The sequence below is a fragment of the Silene latifolia genome, chromosome X (genome assembly GCF_048544455.1).
Source record: "Silene latifolia isolate original U9 population chromosome X, ASM4854445v1, whole genome shotgun sequence".
Classification (NCBI taxonomy): domain Eukaryota; kingdom Viridiplantae; phylum Streptophyta; class Magnoliopsida; order Caryophyllales; family Caryophyllaceae; genus Silene; species Silene latifolia.
The window spans coordinates 146,826,624-146,851,534 of NC_133537.1; the positions used below are offsets into that span (position 1 = coordinate 146,826,624).

General features: G+C 34.7%; 1 protein-coding gene across 1 annotated transcript; it reads left to right on the forward strand.

Moving 5' to 3' along the window:
• The first annotated feature begins 20,612 nt into the window (after positions 1-20,612).
• LOC141618508 (uncharacterized) lies at positions 20,613-21,809 on the forward strand. Its single transcript, XM_074435619.1, has 2 exons — positions 20,613-20,955; positions 21,016-21,809. The coding sequence occupies exons 1-2, from the start codon at positions 20,613-20,615 to the stop codon at positions 21,807-21,809; spliced, it is 1,137 nt and encodes a 378-aa protein (XP_074291720.1).
• Positions 21,810-24,911: the final 3,102 nt, after the last annotated feature.

Here is a 24,911-nt window from a genome sequence, read left to right on the forward strand (position 1 = left end):
ATTGAGGCATGGCGCACGTTTTGCGAGACGGGATGAGTGATATGATTGTGTGTTGAGTAATGTAAAAATAAGTGAATATAGACAAGGGATGATGTGAGTATAATGAACGTGAGAATGAAAAGATTGAAAGTAAGAATGTGGATAGTGGCGAGCTTGAGATGTGTAAAGAGTTAAGGAGGGAAATGGTTAGGAGTCGTGTGGGTTATGGATTTATGTAGTGAAAGTTCGTTTAAAGGGGTTGAGAAGAGTAATATATAGTGAACTTTGTGGAGACATGTCGCGAGGTGTATTTGTAGACAATGAGTGAGTTTGGGAGGTTTGGTTTATTAAAAGATGAAACTCTTTGTGTGATTTCCTTGGGTAATTAACGGTATTAAATGAATTCCGATTTCTAGAGATGTAAAAAAGGGGATGCAATTGTTTGAACATTAAACGTTGGTTCTATGGATAGATTAGTGGCAGGTATGAGTGATAGCATAATAAGAGAAGATCCATGGTAAGAAAGAGTGAGATGATGTCGGTAGAAAATAATGGAATTAAGTTTTGGAGCAACGAAGGGGTAACCTTGATTTCTAAAGAGTTAGCTAGAAGGAATAAGGAGTTGAACTATTAATTGGTATTATTGAGTGTAAAGAGAAAAGAAGGATAAAAGTAAGCCGAGGAAAATGTTCACCGGAGCTATGTGATATAAAGATAAGAAATCATCGAAATATGTGATGGTATCACGAGGATGTTAGCTAAAGGTTATATAGGAGTTTCAGGGCAACATGATTGGTAATGAGTTTCGAGGAATTAAGGGAGTAAGAAGTTGGTGGAGTATTGGCACGATACGAGATATTTGGTGGAGAGTTGGATGACAATACAAATAAGATAGCATTGGAAATAATGTTGAGGTAATTTTGTGGATGGGTTTGATGTTCGTTATTTGCAATGTTAACCAAAAATGGTAGAAACACCATGTTATTTTGATATGAGTGTAAGAGATTTGATATACTGAGCGGTGGCATTGTGGTGTTATCACTAATGGCTAAGAGTGATGGAATATTAGAAAGGTAGCAATTCTAAAGAGGTTGATTTGGTAGGGACCTGATTGTTGTGTATGATTGTGAGAGGGTATAAGATGTGGTTAGATGAGGCGGACGCTATTAGTTGAATAGTGAAGGTGTGATTATATTTGGCAGGAAGTGATGGTTGTGCGAATGGGGGAATATGTTATGAGGGGCATATGAGTTAAACTCGGGCGGCAGGTAACCTTTTTCGAGTGGTGACTTACGTGGTCATGATTGACTAGTTGGTTGTGATTACGGGTCTGTGATTTGTGTAAATGTTTGTGTGAGGTTCTGACCTCACAAGAAGGGGTATGGTATGATAATTATAAAATTGTTTTATGAATGTTCGGTAATATATATGTTGGACACGGTAATTTAATTTAATGATATCCAAAAAGGTAATAATTTGATTGATTTGACATGGCTAGTTATAATTTTATGTGTATTGATAACACATGTGTATTTAGGAAATGGCGAGAGAGGATGTTCATGAGATGCTTATCTGTTTATCCATATAATATGTTGCGTGGTGATTTAATAAAGTGGATTTGAGTAAGTTTTTCTTGTTTGAGAAGTTATGCTAAGTCAGTATTTATGGGAATTGTATGCAGTTGTGATGTCTATTGGTGTGGTTGTGGTGCCTCGGGTGGTGATCCGGGCATGGTACATAGTCTTTGTGATGCGGGTATTTTCGCACTACGGTGTGTGGTTGGTGGCGGTGTTGTGATGCCGTCACGGTTGTGGTGGAGTAGGCGGGATGATTATGATTCGGGTTTCGAAAGTACATACCAGTTATACATAGATTGTTGTTTTGTTTGATGTTGCTCTCTGCGAGTGTCGGTTTGTCTTTGATAGACGGTTGTCTTGCTTATTCATGTTTTCTTTACCAGGTTAAGTTGGGAATGAGGTAGAGTATGATGTGAAATAGAGTTGTATATGTTTCGTTGTTGTCATGGGATAGTGATAATCTGTTGATGGGACACGGTTGTGAGAGGTTGTTACGGTAATTTTGATCTTGTTTTCTGATGAGACATCGGTAGACATGGTAATGGAAAATGATTCGTGGAACATGTGTTGTAATGATCGAAAGGCAGGTAGTTCATAATCTTTTGTTGAGACAGTGAGTGTAGGGTGTTGGGGAAATTAGTGTCATGTTAAGTTGTGTATGAATTTTGCGGTAATGAAAGAAAGAACTTGAGGATCTAGTGTGCGTGTACGTAACGAGTGCGGACCGTGAGTTATGCTTCGAGAGATAAGTGCCTTACGTAGAGAGGTATGTTGTTTGGCAGTAATAATGAAGAGTGGGTATGGTGATTTGCTACGAGTTTATGGTATAGGTTAGGTCTTGTTGCCGAATGAGTTGAGGAATGGGAAATGTTTATGTATGGGAGCCTTGGATATAAGAATGGTGAGTGTTTGGTTTATAGACGGTTATCTTTGACATGTGGTGGTACGGAGGGTAATGAGATATAGATATGGTTTGGTATTAGTGAGTTACGAGGACGTAACATTTGTCTTAAGAGGAGTAGGATGCGATAAAACAGATTTTGATGGTTGTACATATGGTAATATATTCGGAAGTTGAGTCTTGATGTAGAATAAAAGATCGATTCGTGTTGTGGGTGATTTTATTAAAGGTCATGACCGTGCTTGTAGTAGCGTGATGTTTAGGAGTGTGAGAATATTTCGCTAGTATTTGACGGTTGGATGATGAGGTTACGAGTGTGAGTAAACTTCGAGGACGAAGTTCCTTTTAAGGGTGGTAGAATGTAACATCCCGTTTGATGTCTATGAGTGTCTTGGTATTGGATTTGATAGTTGATGATATTATGGAGCTAGCGGCATTAGAGGATGGTAGTTGGTTATGTATGGAGTTGGTGTCGTGAGAGATATATATGTGGTAGATACGATATAGTGAGTCATGTTGTGGAAGTAAACATAGTTGGTGGAGTGGGTGTTAAGAGTTCATGTTCTATGTTCGGTCGAGTTCTTGAGTCCTTAGCTAAGTTGTTGTGTCTTGGTCGAGTCCGTATGGTTGTTTTTATGTATGGGTTGAACTTCGGGGACGAAGTTCCTTTTAAGGAGGGAAGCCTGTAATACTCCGTATTTATAAGTCTTGGGGTACTCTATCGAGTAGCCCTTACTCTGTCGAGTAAGGGTAAGTTGCGAGATAAAATAGTTTCGACTGTTGGGTACTCGATCGAGTAGTGGGGTACTCGATCGAGTAAGGGGTACTCGATCGAGTACCTTGGGTACTCGATCGAGTGTCCGGTTTTACGGGGAGTTTTCTCGGGTTTGTTAATTATGCGATTAAGGTATTTAAACATAGTCGTCATTGTTTTAAATCACTTTTACAAAACCTAAAACCCGGTTTAAGAGAGAAAGCAACAAGTTCATCTTCCTAATCGCATCCTTAGCAATTCCGGAGTTCGACGGTCGAGTTCTTGTCGTTATTCGTATCGTTGAGTTCCCTGCGTCGAGGGTAAGCTTTTAATATAATTTTTATAATGTTTTGTTAAGTTTGGTTAAACCCTAATTTAGAGATTGGGGTTTTGTGTGTAGTTTGTGATGTGTAGCCTCTATGTGTTATATGATAGGAGGAGGGTTCGTAGAAGAGACTTTTGATACAAATTTGTTGATACCGTCTCCGATCATTTGTTGTGCTTTCCGGGTAGGATTTCCTACTCGGTATTAGTCCCATAATGGGATGATTGTTGATGTGTTGAGATTGATTGTTTGATATAGTAATTGTATTGTGACTGTTGTGATTGTGATTGTGATTGTAATTGTTGTCTATGGTTCTCGAGATGCGTTCTCGGTGAGTGGAGTCACTTGCGGGAGTGGCTTCACGCCCTAGTTTCGCCCTTCGTGGAACCCGCCACGGAAGGGGATGTGCACATTAATGGGGACAAGGTTATCGCTCGGTATGATGAGCGGGGCTTAGGTGGGAACGGCTGCGGTCCCCCATCGGTAGTCGGTGGGGGTCGTGATTGAGATGATTGGAATTGGTTGGTGGTGTGTGTGTGAGTTAAGTGTCTGTTTATCTTATTGTTGATATATGTATTGAATTGTGTGATTAGTAATTGACCCGTTTAAATGTTTTAAAACTGTGGTGATCCATTCGGGGTGGTGAGCGTTATTGAGCGGGTGTGATATGACGCGTATGGGATAGCTGGGATGAGTCATCACGTGGCGGTTAGAAGTATTCATTTGTGTCGACGAAGTCTAGTAGCTTTGATAGTTTTTTAGTGTAGACCGTATGAGAACCTTGTAATTCCTTTTATTAGTTTTGGTTTGAACATGTAATCACTTAATCTATAATTACTTTAAAAGTACGTTTCTTTATTGTCTTATGATATTCAGTACCTCGGGCAACCGAGATGGTAGTATCCTTATACCTGAGTGGTCCTGGTAAGGCACTTGGAGTATGGGGGTGTTACAAGCGGTTACTTATGATAGCTCACCAGGCTGTGTACATGGCCCACAGATCAACACGGGTCCTTTATAGCGCATTTTGTCCTCACTTATGCGCATCCCGGAAACCTTCCCAGGAGGTCACCCATCCTAAGACTACTCCCAGTCAAGCACGCTTAACTTTGGAGTTCTTTCGCATGGATGACCATAAAAGAAAGTGCACTTTGTTGATATGAGTAGTACTTCCAATCCCTTTAAGCACTAGTCATTTAAGCCTATCACTGGACCTCTTCAATTACCGTGGGGTGCTACAGTAAACTATATACAATGTTCCTTCTTCTAAGTTTCGGGGACGAAACTTCTTAAAAGGAGGGATGATTGTAACATCCCGTAAATTTGAAGACCTTTATTATATTTTAAAAGTAATATTTTAATCTATTTTAATTTTATATTAATTTATTTGAAATAAAATTTATTTGATAAAATATAATCTTATTTTATTTTGAAGAAATGTAATTATTTTTGATAATTTAGAAATGTTTAAAAGTGATTTAAACTATATTTAAACCTTTTCCCTTGATAAAATAGATTTCGGATAAAAGTCGTAAAATTGGGATTTTCCCATTTCTTACGGTCGTTGGGTAAACGAGTTCGGATATTGGGCATATGAGTACTTAATCTTTTAGTAAAATCGTGTTTAAGAACTTTAATTTTCTCGGAAATCGCGTTCGACGAATATTTCTAATTTCCGTCGAAACGAACCAAAACGTAAACAATTGAAACTCACCCAAACACCCTACCCAAACCATGCACCCTCCATCCTCCATGGGTCTTCTCTTCATCTTTCATTTCCTCAATTCTCATTCTATCACTTCCTTCTTCCAAACACCAAATTCATCTCAAAAATCCTCCTTACAATCCCTAAATCCACCATAACTTCTTCATTTCTCCACCAAATCGCATAAAAATTATATATTCGGAATCCTCTCTTCAATCCTCACCTACTAATAAGCTTTATTTTCATTTCCCCCAATTTTTGTTTAAGGCTCATCTTTTAGGGTTTTCGAATTTAAGCTTAATAATTGTGTTTTTGTTGTTCTTATAGGTGAAGAATATGAAGATGAGTTAGGAGACTCATATATTGTAGAAGATGATGCATAATTTTGGGTTTTATAACCTTTCTTAAGTTATTACTTGTCTCTTTGCTAGCTTAAGGTAACTATTCCGAGTTACTCGACGAATTAATGTCACATTAGTAGTTGTATTTGTTGTTTGTTGTTGTTGTTGTTGTTGTTTGTTGTTATTTGAGACGATCTTGTTGATAAATGAATGAATGGAGTAAGATGAGTATGCTTATGTTTAATTTATGTTACCCATTTGTATATTATTGTTTGGAACAAATTTGGATGAGGAATTATGTGTTGTGACAAGTCCGCGTGTTGGCTGGAACGCGTCAAGACGGACCGAGACGGTTTCAATGTTTCCAAAAATATGATAGATTGAACGACATCGAAAAATTAGGTGGTTTAGCCACTTGAATCACTCAATTCGGAGTCCGTATGAGTAAATGGCGTCGTTTTATCGATTAAAATTTATAGAAAAGTTTACCCTTGTGTGAGACGGTTATTTATGCTATTTTATTATGCGAGAATTTTGTGGAATTAGTTATTTTGTAAGTTGGAATATTTTTCTTTATGTTGATAGTGTTCACATGATAGAAATTGGAAATAGCATGAGAATGATATTGTGATGAATTTTGTGATTTGGGCCAAAGTAGGCTAAGACTCTGAGTTGGGCCAGATTGACCGAACGAGTTTGGTCAAACTAGGTTTAAACCGATCAGCCTCGATTTGACCGATGACCCGTCGCGGGACTCGGGTCGAGGGTTTGTCTTTGAGGTGAGATTGGTTATTATTGGATGTTTTATGTTATGCCTTGATATTTGTAATTATCATTTCACATGTTGGTTGTTGGATGCTTTGGATGCCTTATGCTTGAGTCTTGTTGCCTCTCTGCCATTTTAGCTTGTTCTCATGGATTATGGTACTGTTGGTTAGCTGAAATTTGGATTATTATTGATATTGGAGATATTGTTGGATTGTCAGCTGAATATGCTCTTGCGTAGTCTTTCATATGCTAGGGTGTGTATGATCATTTGTGTGTGTGCAAGTTTGGACTCTTTGCCCCTCTTATGGTTAATTGGGTGTCCTACTTGTCTTGTGTGGTGTGGGCTAAAGTATTCAAGCTGGGACTATGTCCTAGGTGAGTATTTCGGCCTTCGTCATAGATAGGCCCTTATAGTCTTTGACGAGTGTATGTTCACAGCTTAATAGACTTTGTGTCTTAGCTTGGTGGGCTTATATCCAAGTTAGGGCATGACCTCCTAACGTACTCTTAGAAGTATGTGGTCAGCTTAAGTACTAGCCAACCCTTTGGTGGACTCCTTAGGGGTACTCATGTGTGTGATCATGGGTCTTGGATGCGGTACTTTCCGCATGTCGCTAGGTCTGCGCAGGTTTAGGACTAGGGTGTTTACCTTACTTCGTGGTATAGACTCGGGAGTTCTGAGTGACTATTGACTGTACTAGGAACTTATGCCTGTCTCTAGATATATTGTCCTTTCTTGTTGATGATTCTATGAAACATAGAAGGTGAGATGCAAGTCGGCTATGGTTGATAGAGTTTGGATTCCTGGATGTTATGTGATTCACATGATAGTGTAGTATGAGTCGGTCTAGTATTCATATGCTAGGACTATGTGTTGTTATATTGTTGTTCACATGATGAGTACGATTGTCTAACATCTATATGCTAAGGCTATGTGTTATTCATATTCATATTATTATGTTTACATGTTATATTAATTATGACATTTCGTCATTTGGGAGAACTCGGAGTTACTCCCACCGACCGTGGCTTTCGTATTTGTATAAAATGCGATTGACAGGTAGGTGATGCATATATGGGGTACATGGACGAGCTAGCGAGCAAAGTAACCTTGGGACCTAGATTGGCTTTATTTTATTGTGACCCTTAAACACTTTTTATGTCATATACTTTTTAGGGACATATGTCTCCCTTTTTCATATTTGGGTTGTATAACTTTGTTTCGCGACTTTAGCGATATTTTATTTATGAGATTCATTTTAGACCTTGCATGTTTGACACCTTCCCATGTGGATATTTTTATAACAGGTTCATGTTTCGTTTTCGGTTTTAAAAATTACAGGTTTTTACCCAAATGAACCTATTACAAACATATCCATGCAGTTTTTATCTAGAATTACGTGTTTACTTTTCCGCAATAAATGAGGGTGTCACAGTTATTGAATTGGTTAGGTTTTGAGAGAGAGAGAGAGAGAGAAAAAAGGGGAGAATTTTCTTTTCTTTTTTGTGTTCAAGATGAAGGTTAGGATTGGAAATTTGAGTTAAATTGTGTGGGATTAAGTAAAATTAAGTGCGGGATTTAGCAAATACGTTAACTTTATTAAAAAAAATGGTTATTAGGTCTTACTATTTACATCTTATGTCTAATCATTTATTTAGATATGATCAAAGTCAAAACAACTTATTTAAGAGACGCAAAAGATGTTGGGTTGATACTTAAGTTCCAAGGATGCCTCATATTTATATTCATAAGACCACAACATCTTATGTTAATCTTTCGATGTGTGATAATTCTACGATGTGTGATAATTCTATTATTTTTATATAATTCTACATTATTTTTCAATGTGGGACATATAACATACTAAGAAGTAATAAATGTCTTTAAGAACGGAATTAGAGAGATAGAGAGAAAGTCTGCGATAATAATCCCCTTTTCTGAAACCCTAAATTTTGATTTTGTTGATTAGATTTTGCAATGGCTCGATCTAAAAAAACACAAAAAACTTCAAAAAAATCACAGAATTCTGGGAATAAATTGAAATGAAGATATAGTGTACTTGAGGAGGAATTATTAGAGGATGGAGAGACGATTCAGCTCACTTCGAAAAATCCTGCGAGGTGTCTTCTCCCGTATGATATCGAGTTGGACCTTGCTGATATCCCTGAGGAAATCGAGGAGGAGCTGGATGCTAAAATCACTCAGAATGAGGATGGCACTTAGACATAGGTGATGTGTAAGAAACTTAAGCAGCAGATGCAAAAATCTGGACCCAAGACGTCTTCTAAGGTATTAGTTCAACTCTCTGAGGATGATGTTGCTCCTGAGATAAATTACTGGAAAACTTCTCTTTTATGTTATATTTTAGGAGCGAACCCTCCATGGAATGTGATTGATGGATTTATTAGGAGAGTCTGGAGTAAATTTGATGTTGATAAGGTGTCTTTTACGCCAAATGGTATCTTCTTAGTGCGATTCAAAACCCTTGAGATGCAACAAAAAGCCTTGAAGTATGACCAACTCATGTTTGATAACAAGCCTGTCATTATCCATGGATGGAGTGCAGATGCTGAGTTAGTCAAGCAAGAGATTGCTAATGTTCCCATCCAGATTAAATTGATAGGGCTTGAGTTAAAATTCTGGGGTAAGAATGCTTTGAAGAAAATCAGTGGTATAATAGGAGAATTTATGAGATGTGATGAGGCTACAGAACATAAGACGCTGCTCAATTATGCCAAGGTTCTTGTCAAGGTGTCTATGTCATAAAGCTTTCCTAATTCTATTGAGTTTATGGATGAGAAAGGGAGTGTGTAGAAAGTTAAGGTGGAATATGATTGGCTTCCCATTTTATGCTCCCAATGTAAAGGAATGGGACATTTGGCAGTAAATTGCAGAAAACCTGATGATAAGGTCAAGGTCAAACCAAAGGTTGTAACTAAACAGGTTTGGAGACCAGTGGTGAAACCTATGGTTGAGAAAGCACATGTCCTTAATCCTATGAAACTTGCAGCTGAACCAAAAAGGACTGAATCTCTTGTGCTGGCCACCCCTAAAGTTCATGGAACAGTCTCTACCCGAGTTAGAATTCTTACCAGAATAAACTCTCAGAATGGTATAGAGACTGTGCCAGGAAAAACAACTTTTATAGAAGTATTTAACAGTGCTATTCATAAATCTGTCCAGATGGCTAAGGGGGGACTGAGCAGTGGGAGAAACCGAGTGGGAAAGTTAGTTGAAGAAGGCTCAAATTTCAGAAAGGATAATGGATAATATCGGATTCTGGAATGTAAGGGGTCTGAATAGCCTAAATAAGCAAAAAGAGGTCAAATGGTTTATGCATAATAGTAATATAGAGCTATTTGGATTGGTTGAAACAAAAGTGCAAAGTAATAATTGGTTGACAATCAGGAATAATATTTGCTCTTCATGGGCTATTTGTACTAATAATAGCAAGCATAAAGGTGGTAGAGTGTGGGTATTATGGAATCCTCAGTGTTTTGATGTGAGTATTGAGGATATAACTAGTCAAACAATACATGCTTTTGTGAAGGATAAAATGAATAATAGAGAGTACTGGCTTACATATGTGTATGGATTTAATGATCAGACTATGAGGGGTGCCTTATGGAAAAGTCTTAAAAAATACAATGATATCTCCAAGGATGCTTGGGCCTTGGGGGGAGATTTGAATAATGTTTTAAGCTTCCAAGAAAGGATAGGAGGAGAGGTTACAATAGCTGAAATTCAGCCTTTCCAGGACTGTGTTGATTACTGCCAACTTCAGGATATTAAGGCTGTTGGATCTTACTTCACTTGGAATAACAAGCAGAGGGTAGACACAAGGAAATATGGTAGATTAGATAGATTTTTGGTGAATGGAGAATGGTTAAATAAATTCCCTGAGGCCTATGCAAATTTTATGCCTGGGGGTCTATTTAATCATTGTCCTTGTGTGGTGAGTTTTGGAGAGAAGGAACAGAGAAAGAAATCCCCATTTAAGTATTATAATATGTGGTCACTTAGCCCTGATTTTAGTAAGATTGTTGAGGATCAGTGGGGAGTTCATGTGGATGGTACTTTAATGTACCAGTTGGTTGTGAAGCTGAAAAATTTGAAGGGTAAGTTGAGGAGACTGAACAAGGAGAGTTTTAATGACATTTGAAAGATCATAGACCCTAATTAGACACTCTAATTAAATGTCAAATTATCTCATAACTTTAGTTTATGTGATCTATGTAACATGCACGCAATATAAAAGCATATTAATATAAAAGAAGAGGAAAACAATTTTTCCTTACATTGAGAAATGGTAGTATTTGGGCACAACCAAGATCACCCATATTGGTTGTTCTTGAGCTTAAAATAAATGGCAAGATCCTCTATCTTCAAGTGTCCAAAATAGAACACCTCCTTTCTTAAGCACCCAAGAACTTACCCAACAACCTTACTAATATTAACTAGATATTAATAAGATTACCCTTGATAATATGTAAATATTACTAACAATATTAGTAATAATTTTGTTTACTAACATCTTAGTAAATTATGGTTTTAGAGAGAAAGACCAACAAGCTTTTCACATGCAAATACACAAAATGAAGTAGTGTGTAAAAATGAGCAATTGTTGGTCCATAAAGAGGAGGAAAACTGGGTGGGAGTTGGTGGAGTGAGGGAGTGTACTTGTTTTTATTTTTGTCCAATCTTATATCACATGCATATGATCATAAGATGACTTATGGAAGAAACAACAAGTAAAGTGAAATGATTATGTCTATAATCATCCACTACACTCCATTTACACAGTCCAATGTCCCATTTAAGGGTCCATTTTGGTTCTTATATTTGTCGCACAAATACGTGTAAATTTTATTTAAACATCGTATCATGTTTAAATGCTTCCAATTAATTTCGTCTAAATCACTCCGTAAATATATGTGTACCGCTACACATATAGTTTATGTACCAATACTAATCACATTAGTCAATTAGTACTAATTTAATAATTAACTGCTTAATCATTAATTCCCGTCTCAAATAATTTATTATTTAATTATCGCATAATTAAATAGTAATTTCCTCACCTCGAGTTCACAACTCGATATCTCTCTTTTAGTCATTTTATCAAGGGACTAATTTAAATTGTATCTCATACAATTAATTAGCTTTCGTGTTGGGGCTCGTTCCTTTAGGTGTGACCGAAAGGGATCAGTTGAACACCGCCGTCTCACGACAGTAACGTCAAACCCTAGTTGGCCAACCGTTACCGATATACGTTGATCAGCTGACTAGTATTGCCAATGAATATCCCATGCATATTCCTTAATGAGATTTAATAATATTATCTCGCACTATTATAGAGGACAAATACTCCAACAATCTCCCACTTGTCCGAGACAAGTTGTGCGATGATTATAACACACAATTGTGGATAAGTCCTTATCCCAACAATATCCTGCTTGTACTTTACAAGGGTGTGTTACCGATTCTCTTGTCCGTTTTAACAACAATCTCCCACTCAATGCAAGGTGTCTTTCAGGTCGCACTTGCACATGAACATATCGTGAGTGGTTTTCTCAATCGGGAGTGTGACTACCTGACCGGAAAAATCTCCCACAGATTACTTCCGAGCGTGGCCACGCATTTGTAGTCATAACTCCTCGAGTGGCCTTGAGATGTTTAAACCCAACGCGGGTGGACAATTCCTGTCTGCCCTATCTATCCTATTTCACAATACAGATCACCATGACCCAGTAGATGTCCTTTGGCCCCCTTTCACGGCATGACCTAGGACAAAAACCTAAGTCACTCGGAAACTGTACAGGCTCAGATAATAAGTCTCCAGTTTAAAGAATCGACTCATAGGAATATCATAGAAGTCCCTGCCACGACCAGGCGTCTGTAATAGATCTAAAGGACTCTATAAATGTCACTGCCCGGCAAAGTGTCCCACAGTCTGCCTATGTAAACGACTAGTCATCCTTATGACCTTATGGTGCTGAACCTACCATCAATCGTCTTACAATCTAGTCACTCCGAGACGTCACCTCATTAAGTGACTAGGGGCTAATACAATGTTCATCCTATTCACTTGAATTGGGGTTCAACATTGCCTCCACAACCAATTCGGATAAACAAGGTATTCTTGTTTTCAGTCAAACTGAATAATTGAGTTCTTAAAGAGACTCAAACAATGAATGCGAACATGACTTACGTAAATATTAATACGCTATCCAATATTTACATAACTATCTTTAGCAATTAAGGTATACACTTCAATCACATTGAGATGACATAACCATCATGCCTACCTTATGCCTACGGCTTTGGTTAGAGGATTAGCAACAGTTGCATCACTCTAATTTCTATTGCTATTTTCCTTTGTTCTATGCAATCTTTTCATCACATAGGGCCTTTCTAAGTACATGTCTAAACAAGTTTTAGACTCTGGTTCTAAAGTCAGTCAAACACTCCCACTGTTTTCACACTCTCTCGGGGAACGATATTCGGCTAACAGAACTACTCTAGTTCCATTAAAATCCAGATATCAATTATCTCTTTTACAATATCGGATGCTGTAATGTACTTAGCTTTCGTTCATGATTTGTACGTATAACACTTATACATACACATCCTTCATATGACATCTTTTATGTATGACTCCTCATACATATCTGCTTTATACATGTATAACTTCTTATATATATATATGTATAACTTCTTATACATATTATTCTTTATGCACATAGCACTCTTATATGTCAACCATTCCTTAACGAGGCTCATAACATCTTATAAGCATAGGAATGTAATCGTGTAACCCTTTTACACGAAATTCATAAATTCCTCCAAACTACAAGAGTAAATCCTCAGTGCTTCTCAAGTACTCAAGGATGATCTTGATAATCATCTAGTGACCCTCACTAGGAAATGATTGGTAATAACTTCTCATATTCTCAATATGATAAGTCCCGACGAGAGCAGCTTTTAGCATATTTAATAGATCCTGCAGCGAAAGCAAAAAGATCATATTAATTTGTTCAACAACTTGAACGAGTCAAGAATCTTATCACATAAGTCTCTTGACTAAGATGCTAGTATCCATGGAGATCTATCTCATTAGATCCGGATATTTAAGATGCGCCATGATACTCTCAAGTATTTACCCGAGAATATTTCTAGTCACTAATATGGCAAACACATATTTTAGACTAAGAAATATCACCTTAGCTACATTTCTAGTCAATAATATGTCAAACACATATTTTAGACTAAGAAATATCACCTTAGCTACATTTCAAGTCACTAATATGTCAAGCACATATTTTATACTAAGAAACTCACTTTAGCTCTCACTAAACTCCATGTATCATCATGTTATCTCGACACTCGAGTAATACCGTTTTGATAGACTACATGATTGAACCCAAAGTTCCAAATCTTTGACGTATATAGATCACAAAAGGGATCTTCCAAGCATGCTAGGCTTCTTAGCATTGACAACATCAACAAAACTTCTCCCTTCATAAGATACATTCAAGGAGAAAGTTTCGTTATCCTTTTGCCTAAACTCATCCTCATGAGAGGCGATATTGCTAAGACCATACGAATTGATAAAGGCATTTGGGTTGTCACAAACTCTCTATAACAAGCCCAAATGTTAAACATCTTATGTAACCTTTACGACAAGATCAAGGTAACCAACCAAAGTATTCACCTTAAATTAAGTCTCGAAAACATCTCGTGTTTCCTTCCTTATCGCATCGTGTGCAAGGAGATAAATTCGAATTGCATGGTGACACGCCATCACATAGAGTTCATACTATAGAAAAGCCTTTGATGAGGGTTTAAGATTCGTCACTTTTGAAAAGTAACGCAATATTATCGCAAAATTATCTCCTTATAACCACTGAGCCACAATAAAGAACGTCTTATTGCATTATACTCTGTTTGTGGGTCTTGGACTTCCGTAAGTTCAAAATTTCTCCCACTCTGTCTTCCAGAAAATGAAAATCTTTCTGGAAAGACAGCATTACGAGCCACAAACTCTTTGTTCTCGTTTTGGAGGAGTAAAAACCAAGTGGTTCAATTTTGGATAACCCTCACAAATACACAAATTGGTTCTGAACATAAACATTTATGATCCCAAATGTATAAAAAGACAAGTTAGGGACTCTTCCTATCCATATCTCATATGGAGTCATTTAGGCTATTATAGTCGGGTTTTAAACTTTTAGTGAGTAAATAGCTTACAAAAATTGCAAAAAACCTCAAACTATATCTCATAAAGTTTGGTTTATCTTCTTGACTATACCATACTCTATGGTTCACAATCTTCTTAGTGATTATCAAGGTCATTACTTGATATTACCCATTTGATCTTCAAAGTCATTACTTTGAAATTTCCGATCAACATTATGATCTTCTCGTGCTTTTGGTTTACTACTTCATTTTGAAAATATTCCACGTTTCAAAAATTACTTTTATGTCTTATTAAGTAGATATGAGGTTTTCATATCTACTTAACTTTACGGTAAAAGTAACGAAGTATATATATATAACCAACTATCGGCCTTAAGAATCCGTATGTATATGGTTAATCACCTCACTATTGTGTTTCTTTTCAAAAGAAAACATAATTTATGCACACACACCATTAGATTCTCAATCAAATGGTTGTTCGATGTGCTTATCGTTTATTCGTTTAAACGAATTTACTTGAGGTTTGATCAATTGGGTTCACCAGATTAGAGACTTTAAAATCTAAAAGATAGTATAACATTTAGTTTTCGTGAAGAATGTAAAATTCCTCTAACTTAAGTGGTCTAAACCAACCACCAAGTTATCATAGGAGTAGGTACAACATTTTGTTTTAAATCACATGAGTGATGCCTTCTATGTATAAACATAGATAATTACATTCTTTTAAAACCAAATTTAGGTACATTTGTCCTTATCGAAATCATTGCTACTCTAGCACCACTTCGATACAAAAATGTCCTATGCTAGACGTCTTACGTTTTGTCAATTCATGTAAACTTCTTTACAAAGAAATGATCCATACTTGGTATCTCATACCAAGATAGTGGAACTAGCCTATCCTTTGAGTAGATGTCTACTTCAACTTTGTCCTATCTCATACATCTATGGTTACTTCTTCTTAACTCCCACTCACTTTCACATTCCTCTTTGCTTCAACAAGCAAAAATGAATCTCATGAAGACCTCTCTTCATGTCATTCGTGATATTTTATACACTTAGTAAGAGTGAATTACTATAAAGTGAGTGCAACATATGGCAAATCTCAACTTCTTGCGAAATTGGACTACCTAACCGTTCAATTGTCATCTTATGCTTAAACTCTTTAGCGCATAAACAATTGATTTGACCTTTCTCGAATTGAGCCATTTGACGGTATCATATTGGAGTGTTCTTTGTGTTTTTGAAAACTCTTTTCGCAAACTTTTGAATTACTCTTGAGTAATTAAAACTAATATGTCATCTTCATGACGGAGGTGTCACTTCCGAAATCAAGACTCTCTTGATAAAATGTGACTCCCTTTTAAACTCGTAATAAGAGTTTGCAACATGAAAACCCCTTTTTAAATATGTATGGATGTTAAGTTGTATAATAATCGCAATAATTGTTGTAAGCTTATGTAGGTGAATTAGTAAATCATGTTACCAATCATTGCTACCGAATTCCTTCAAAGAAACCGCTTCCCATGAAAGAACGAAACGAGTATAATTATAAATAGAGAAAGGAGGATGAAGTGCGCGATGTCATAAAATATACATTAATGAGAAAGAACGAAAAATAGGAAAAATTAACATTCAATGTTTTAAAAAATACTTGTGAAAACATGTTCAACAAGTTTTAACATTTATATAATGATCTCTCACTAAATTATATAAATGATTCCAAGACCCAAATATTAAACAAAAATGAGCATCGCTTGGGCGAAACACCCCATAATTGTGTAAATTCGGTAAGTCACGTTGACTAATTCTACCTCTAGAACTCTTGGTCGACGAATTTCCTTAAATCCATCTACTGGCCCCGGAACACAAGACCGTCTTATATCCCGTTGAGTCCAATCAATTTTGGCGTGTGATAACCGCTTACCACCCTACTTACTCAAGGTAAAAAGAGAACACCCCGCTTGGGTGAGCGTGACTCTAATGAATAAGAGATTCATAGGTGTTACTAATTGGTAAGGCTAATCTCAATTTTAGTTATGTGAGAGATCTTGTCAATTTAGTCATAAATTCCCTATAAGTGAACTAAGTCGGTGAATGTAAATGACGTGAATTGACAACCGTGAAAATAAAATGCATGTGAATGGCGATTTTGGCATGCGCGAAAATAAAAACAAGTAAACAAGTAAGCATATGAATAAATCCTAGTATGGCTACCTAGTTAATAAAAACTAGTCTATTAAATTTCGGAAACCAACTCCTTGGTCCCTTGCCTCTTCATTCCAAAAGTGGCTCCTTCTTGTGGGATTTGGAACACCTTCCAAAAATAGACTCCGTCTCGATGTAATCCGTCTTTTGGAAACGCCGGTAAGAACAACTATTACAATTGAATTACATAGCTATTCCTATTATAAATTAATTAATAAAATAAATAAAACTATTAACTAATTACAAACAGACGATACGAGATCGTATTTAATTACAAACAAATCGATATTCCCGTTCATTTCGGGTAATAACGATTAAAATAAACTAGGCCATACTAGGTACAACAAGATAAATACTTTAAATAATTGACAATCATTGATTCAACTTAAATAAATATGCTTAAAATGCTGTAAAATGATGCCAAAATCGCCCTATCTATCAATCGTTGGTATCCATCTCGGTTTTGTGGATTTAATCGATTTTTAACTTGTAAAAATCAATAATCAACTCTTAAATCACATTTAAGTCCAAACTAATTCTCCAAACTGTTTTGGACCACAAAATTAGTCCTCACTAATTTTATAATGAATAATTAGTTTGATTTGGTGATATTTTGCTAATTTAATCGGTAAAATCATAAATTTTAAGTAAAAATCCAAAATAATTGAAAACTTACCCAAACAATTAAAACAAAAATTTTGAGTATTCTGGAACACTCCCAAGAACATCAAAATATCATAAAAATTGCCCCAAAAATCCGGATAAAATTTATGAAGAAAAAGATCGATATTTATCTGTTTTTAACCACTAAAACCAATAAACATCAAAACAAGGTGAAATCACATTTTAAATTTCACTTTTAACTTTTAAATAATATTTTTAAATGTACATAAATTTATCATGGTCAGGAACAAATATTTCAAAATTATGATTAATTTATTTAACTTTTATCGACTTTTATCTCATAAAATCAATAAACATGCAAAATTTCAAACCAACCTTCAACATTTTGCATACAATCAGTAAAAAATATGCATGAAACACCATAGAAATTCCATGACCTGAATCATCTTTTAACTATTTTTAGTCAATTTATAACTAAAAAACAACATTTTGACTCGGGTTTCTACCAAAAATCATTAAAATAGCAAAATAACTTCATAAATCACCAAACTTTACCATAAATCTTTGAGATCACAAGGTGTTCATGCCCCAAAAATTTTGTGCTAAAACCTCTTCTAACACAATTTTTGAGTTTTTATAAATTATCACATAATTTATTAATATGCTTAAAATAAACATGCAAATTACAATCCTATACTCTGATACCACTTGAAAGATCATAGATCCTAATTAGACACTCTAATTAAATGTCAAATTATCTCATAACTTGAGTTTATGTGATCTATGTAACATGCATGCAATATAAAAGCATATTAATATAAAAGAAGAGGAAAACAATTTTCCTTACATTGAGAAATGGTAGTATTTGGGCACAACCAAGATCACCCGTCTTGGTTGTTCTTAAGCTTAAAATAAATGGCAAGATCCTCCATCTTAAAGTGTCCAAAATAGAACACCTCCTTTCTTAAGCACCCAAGAACTTACCCAACAACCTTACTAATATTAACTAGATATTAATAAGATTACCCTTGATAATATGTAAATATTACTAACAATCTTAGTAATAATTTTGTTTACTAACATCTTAGTAAATTATGGTTTTAGAGAGAAAGACCAACAAGCTTTTCACATGCAAATACACAAAATGAAGTAGTGTGTAAAAATGAGCAATTGTTGGTCCATAAAGAGGAGGAAAATCGGGTGGGAGTTGGTGGAGTGAGGGAGTGTACTTGTTTTTATTTTTGTCCAATCTTATATCACATGCATATGATCATAAGATGACTTATGGAAGAAACAACAAGTAAAGTGAAATGATTATGTCTATAATCATCCACTACACTCCATTTACACAGTCCAATGTCCCATTTACGGGTCCATTTTGGTTCTTATATTTGTCGCACAAATACGTATAAATTTTATTTAAACATCGTATCATGTTTAAATGCTTCCAATTAATTTCGTCTAAATCACTCCGTAAATATATGTGTACCGCTACACATATAGTTTATGTACCAATACTAATCACATTAGTCAATTAGTACTAATTTAATAATTAACTGCTTAATCATTAATTCCCGTATCAAATAATTTATTATTTAATTATCGCATAATTAAATAATAATTTCCTCACCTCGAGTTCACAACTCGATATCTCTCTAAATCAATCTAATCGACTAATCTTTTAGTCATTTTATCAAGGGACTAATTTAAATTGTATCTCATATAATTAATTAGCTTTCGTGTTGGGGCTCGTTCCTTTAGGTGTGGTGAAAGGATCATTTTGAACACCGCAAATCTCTCACGACGATAACGTCAAACCCTAGTTGGCCAACCGTTACCGATATACGTTGATCAGCTGACTAGTATTGCCAATGAATATCCCATGCATATTCCTTAATGAGATTTAATAATATTATCTCGCACTATTGTAGAGGACAAATACTCCAACAATTGAGAATACTACTGCCATCACCTGTATGGCATTGAATCAGGTTCAGCAGGAATTGAAACATAATCCTCTTGATGCTGATTTAATTGATATTGAGAAAGCAGTGGCCACTGAATATTCTACCTTGTTACTTGCCAAGCATCAGTTCTTACAGCAAAAATCCAAAGCAACTTGGGCTCTTGAGGGTGATGATAATACGGCCTACTTTCATGCTAGCTTGAAGGCTAAAAGGATCAGGAATAAGGTGATTCAAATTGAGGATAGTAGTGGTAGATGTCATACTACTGCTCAGGACATTAATAAGGATTTTGAGGAATTCTTTATTCAGATCCTGGGAACTAGCAAGCCGGTTACAAAAGTCCATACTCCTACTGTTCAGAAAGGCAAAATCCTTAATCAGGAGCAAAGATTGCTTTTACTCAAGGATGTTACTCCTGAGGAAATTAAACTGGCAATGTTCTCCATTCCAGGGACTAAGGCACCTGGTCCTGGTGGATATAGCAGCAAATTTTTTAAGGATACTTGGAGTGTTACTGGTCTAGCTGTATGTGCTGCAATCACTGATTTTTTCACCCATGGCAAAATGTTTAAGCAGGTCAATAACACCATCTTGACATTGATCCCCAAGGTGACTATGCCTACCTCTGTCACCCAGTTTAGACCTATTGCTTGCTGCAATATGGTCTACAAGTGTATAGCAAAATGCCTATGCAACAGATTAAGTTTGGTCCTACCTAGTATAATAAGCTCCAATCAAAGGGCCTTTGTTAAAGGCAGGGACATTGTGGAAAATATACTTGTGTGTCAAGACTTGGTTAAACTTTATGGTAGGAAAGTATGCTCTCCAAGAATTCTGATGAAGCTAGACTTACAGAAGGCATATGATAGTATTGAATGGAGCTTTGTGAAGGAAATACTTGAGGCTCTTAATTTTCCTGAGGAATTTGTTCACTTAATTGTTGAGTGTATTTCAACTCCATCTTTCTCATTGGCACTTAATGGAGAGGTTTTTGGATTCTTTAAAGCTAGAAGAGGGATTAGACAGGGTGATCCTCCCCCCCCCCCCTCCCCCCTCCTCTTTACAATTTGTATGGAATACCTAAGTCGTGTTATTCAGGTTGTCTAAGGTTATGAAGGGTTTAAATATCATCCACTGTGCAGACCAATGAAGCTCTCTCATCTTTGTTTTGCTGATGATCTCCTCTTATTCTGAAAAGGGGAGAAGAGGTCAGTAACCATTCTTTTAAGGGCTTTTGAAACTTTCTCATGTGCATCAAGACTAACTATGAATAAAAATAAGTCTTGTATGTATGGGAATGGAATCAGTAGAGGTTCTCTTGAGGAGTTATGTCAGTTAGCTGGTATTCCTGCTGGTAATCTTCCTTTTAAGTATTTGGAAGTCCCAATAATTGCTAAATGGCTAGCTGCAAGTGACTGTGCAAAGCTGGTGGAGAGAGTTGTGGAGAGGATAAGAGCAATTGGAGCCAGGAAATTGTCATATGCAGGAAGGCTTGTTCTGATAAAATATGTGCTTAGTACTCTTTATTGTTACTCGGCACGTATTTTTGTTTTACCTGTGAGTATTCTTAATAAAGTTGAGGCTCTATGCAGAAGCTTTCTGTGGCAAGGTAAGTAATTTACTGATGCCCCTGCTCTAGTTGCGTGGGATAATTGTTGTAAACCTAAAGCTGAGGGTGGGTTGGGTATTAAGGACCTTAGAAGGTGGAACACTGCAGCTCTAGGTAAGTACATTTGGTGGTTAGCTCAAAAACAAGACCGCTTATGGGTGAAATGGATCCATGCAGTTTATATGAAAAATGGGGATTGGCATTCTTATACTCCTAAGGTTGGTGCAAGTTGGGCTTGGAGGAAGCTTTATGGTATTAAAGAGAAGCTCAAATCTGGTTATGTTGAGGAGTGGTGGTTGTCTCTAGAAAATTGTTACTCTGTTCAACAAGGATATCAGTGGTTAGGAGTTCAGGTTACTAAGGTAGACTGGGTTCCTTTTGTCTGGAACAATATCAGTCTGCCAAAATATTGTTTTCTTGGCTGGCTTGTTGTTCATGGCAGGTTACTTACTAAGGATAGACTTAAAAAGATGCAGATTTGTGCTGATATTGGTTGTGTACTGTGTGGAAGAGAAGATGAAAGTCATAAGCATATTTTCTTTGAGTGTGTCTATAGCAAGATATGTCTTGGACTGCTGAATCAATTGCTGAATGTTAGCATTCCAACTTCTGAGTTTATACAATGGTGGCTCAAGAAACGATTCAAGAGTTTGCTAAGGAAAAAACTGGTGGCAGCTGGGATGCAGGCTTTGCTATATAGAATTTGGGAACAAAGAAATAAATGTAGGATGGAGGAGAGATTGGCAAGGCCTGAAGTCTTGATATGGGCAGTGAAATCTGATATCCTTATTCGAATGCAAGTGATGCAACGCAAGAGACCCATCAATGAAGACTACAGGAAATGGATTAACTAGTCTAGTTGTTTTATTGTGATATGTTGTATGAAAATTTGATATCTATAAACAATTGATGTAATCCGTTGGTGGTTATTTTGGTATAATATTACTTACATTCTACAAAAAAAAAAAAAAAAAAAAAGAAAACATACTAAGAAGTACACAATTTTATATATGTACAAATTATATGAAATCTATTCGCTAATGATAGCATTTTTACCACGAATCAAATTATGTTATTTTCATAATTTTCTTAACGATAGTTTTTTGCCAAATGAAATGTAAAAGTTTTTATATAAAAATTAGAAACACCACTTGAATATAATATAGGAAATAAATATTATAATAATTAAAAGATTTTCCACTTTATTTTTTACATCAAAAAATATTATTTATGATACTTTCCTAAATTAATTTTTAGGATCACCCCACCTTATGATAATTTTCTGATGTTGGACAATTCAACTATTTATATATAGTATATTTACCACACCTACATTATTTTCCAATGTGGGACAAATAACACACAAAAAAGTACACCATCTTTTTTGCACCTATTTCGATATCCAACCCGATTTAATAATGAGAAAATACTATGCTATCTATTTATATTCGTACGTTTTTTTTCCATTTTTTGTCATAATTAAAATATGTACAAATGATATGACTTAAATTACATTTTTTTTTTCCTAACACGACTTTTAAGATGTAATTGTGGGAGCAATAAAATGTATAAACAAATGCAAAATATTTTCTTTTTCTGGTGCGATTTTGATTAATGGTTAAAAATTATGATTTGTTTTAGTTACTCAAATGTAATGAGGCATAATAATTACCTATATTTGAAAGTTAAAAAGATTTAATTCTACTATTTATCAAAGTGAAAAAGCTCATTATTGATTTGTTTGTGGATTCAAGATCTTTTTATGCAACACTTGATTGTATTATAATTCATAAATTTTCTATTTTAGTGCAGAGATTATCATTATATATGACACATCAATAACCAATTTATGTATATTTAGCACCCATTTTATTTTTTAATTATGATTTTGTCTTAAATAAAGTTATTATACTATCGATTGTCTTAAAATAAACATTATAATATCACTAATATAGTAATATATAATCACTTTTATATAAAAATTATAATATCACTAATATAGTAATATATAATCGCTTTTATAATATCACTAATATAGTAAAATAAACATTATAAATATTGTCTTAAAATTTTCTATTTTAGTGCAGAGATTATCACTTATATAGTAATATATAATCGCTTTTATAAATTTCTACGTGATTAATATTTGTATGGTATTGTTGTAACTAAGGTTTGCCGTTAATACAAACTTTTATAAGAACTCTCTAATATAATATTTAAGCGATTCAAAAGATTTTGGGTTGATACCCCTAAACTTCAAATATGACTCCTATTTATAATCATGTGATACCTCACCTCATGATAATATTCTAATGTGGAACAATTCAAGTATTTATATGTAGTATATTTACCACACCTACATTATTTTTCAATGTGGGACAAACAATATACTTAGAAATACACCATCTTTTTCGCACCTAATTTGTAACACCCGCGAATTTCTCATGTTGACATTTATAATTTATTTAACCGTTCAATTACTTTATTTTATGTTTTAAATTATTTAGTTTAATTAATTGCGTTTTAAACATAATTTTTATAAAGGCTACATTTTTATGAGCTTGCTTATATAAGAATATAAATATTTTAGTCAGATATTAATAATAGGTGATAATAATAATAATAATAATAATAATAATAATAATAATAATAATAATAATAATAATAATAATAATAATAATAATAATAATAATAATAATAATAATAATAATAATAATAATAATAATAATAATATTTCCGTCTTATGTTACCGACTAGCATAGACCGTCGCATTTCTCTTGTAAAGCTATTTTTAATTCGGGCCAACCCGATTCCGATAACACAACACACCTACCTACTCTCTTACCCTCTACATTTATATATATATAATCTTATTATTATTATTATTATTATTATTATTATTATTATTATTATTATTACTATTATTACTATTATTACTACTATTACTATTATTATTATTATTATTATTATTATTATTATTATTATTATTATTATTATTATTATTATTATTATTATTATTATTATTATTATTATTATTATTATTATTATTATTATTATTATTATTATTATTATTATTATTATTATTATTATTATCATTATTATCATTATCATTATCATCATCATCATTATCATCATCATCATTATTATCATCATTATTATTATTATTATTATTATTATTATTATTATTATTATTATTATTATTATTATTATTATTATTATTATTATTATTATTATTATTATTATTATTATTATTATTATTATTATTATTATTATTATTATTATTATTACTATTATTATTATTCCTATCTGACCTTAAACACCATTTCCGTCAGTTTCAAACCAAGATTTCGTCTTCATTTCTTCACCATTCCTCTTAATTTTTGTATCAGTCTGTTCCTCTTTCCTTCCTCCTTCTTTCAAGGTAATAAAGTCTCGTTTTTGTGATGGTTTCGTTTTTCGCCGTCTTATAAAAGTTTCGGTTTTTGCCTCAATCCTTTCGTTTTCTTGCTCCTTGATGAAGGTGTCGAAGACCCGGTGGAAGACTCAAGCTTTGGCGACCGTTTATTCGAAGAATAAGGAGCGTTTAAGGTAACGGTGATAGGTTACTCGACAAAGTGTCGATATTTCTCCTTTTACTCGGTTTTCACTCGTTTTTCTGTTGTAAAGCTTAGTCCTTTAAGTATTTCTCATATGTATGGTCGAATATGTGGTTAAATAGTCATCTTACATGGTTTTTTTTAATACTTCCTGACTCGTTTTCATAGCGGTCTCGGTTATGGTGGCGAGTTCGAGTTTATGCCGTCTGTTTTCGCGAATGTTTGGGCTGCCGTTTTCTGGTTTCCCTTGAGCATCCTTGTAGTATATTTTGCAGTGGTTATTTGCGTTCTAATCGAGCTTGTTTCTGTCCCGACTTTGCTTCAATTTTCGTCTTGGTTTTCAGCTGAAACTTGGCTGCT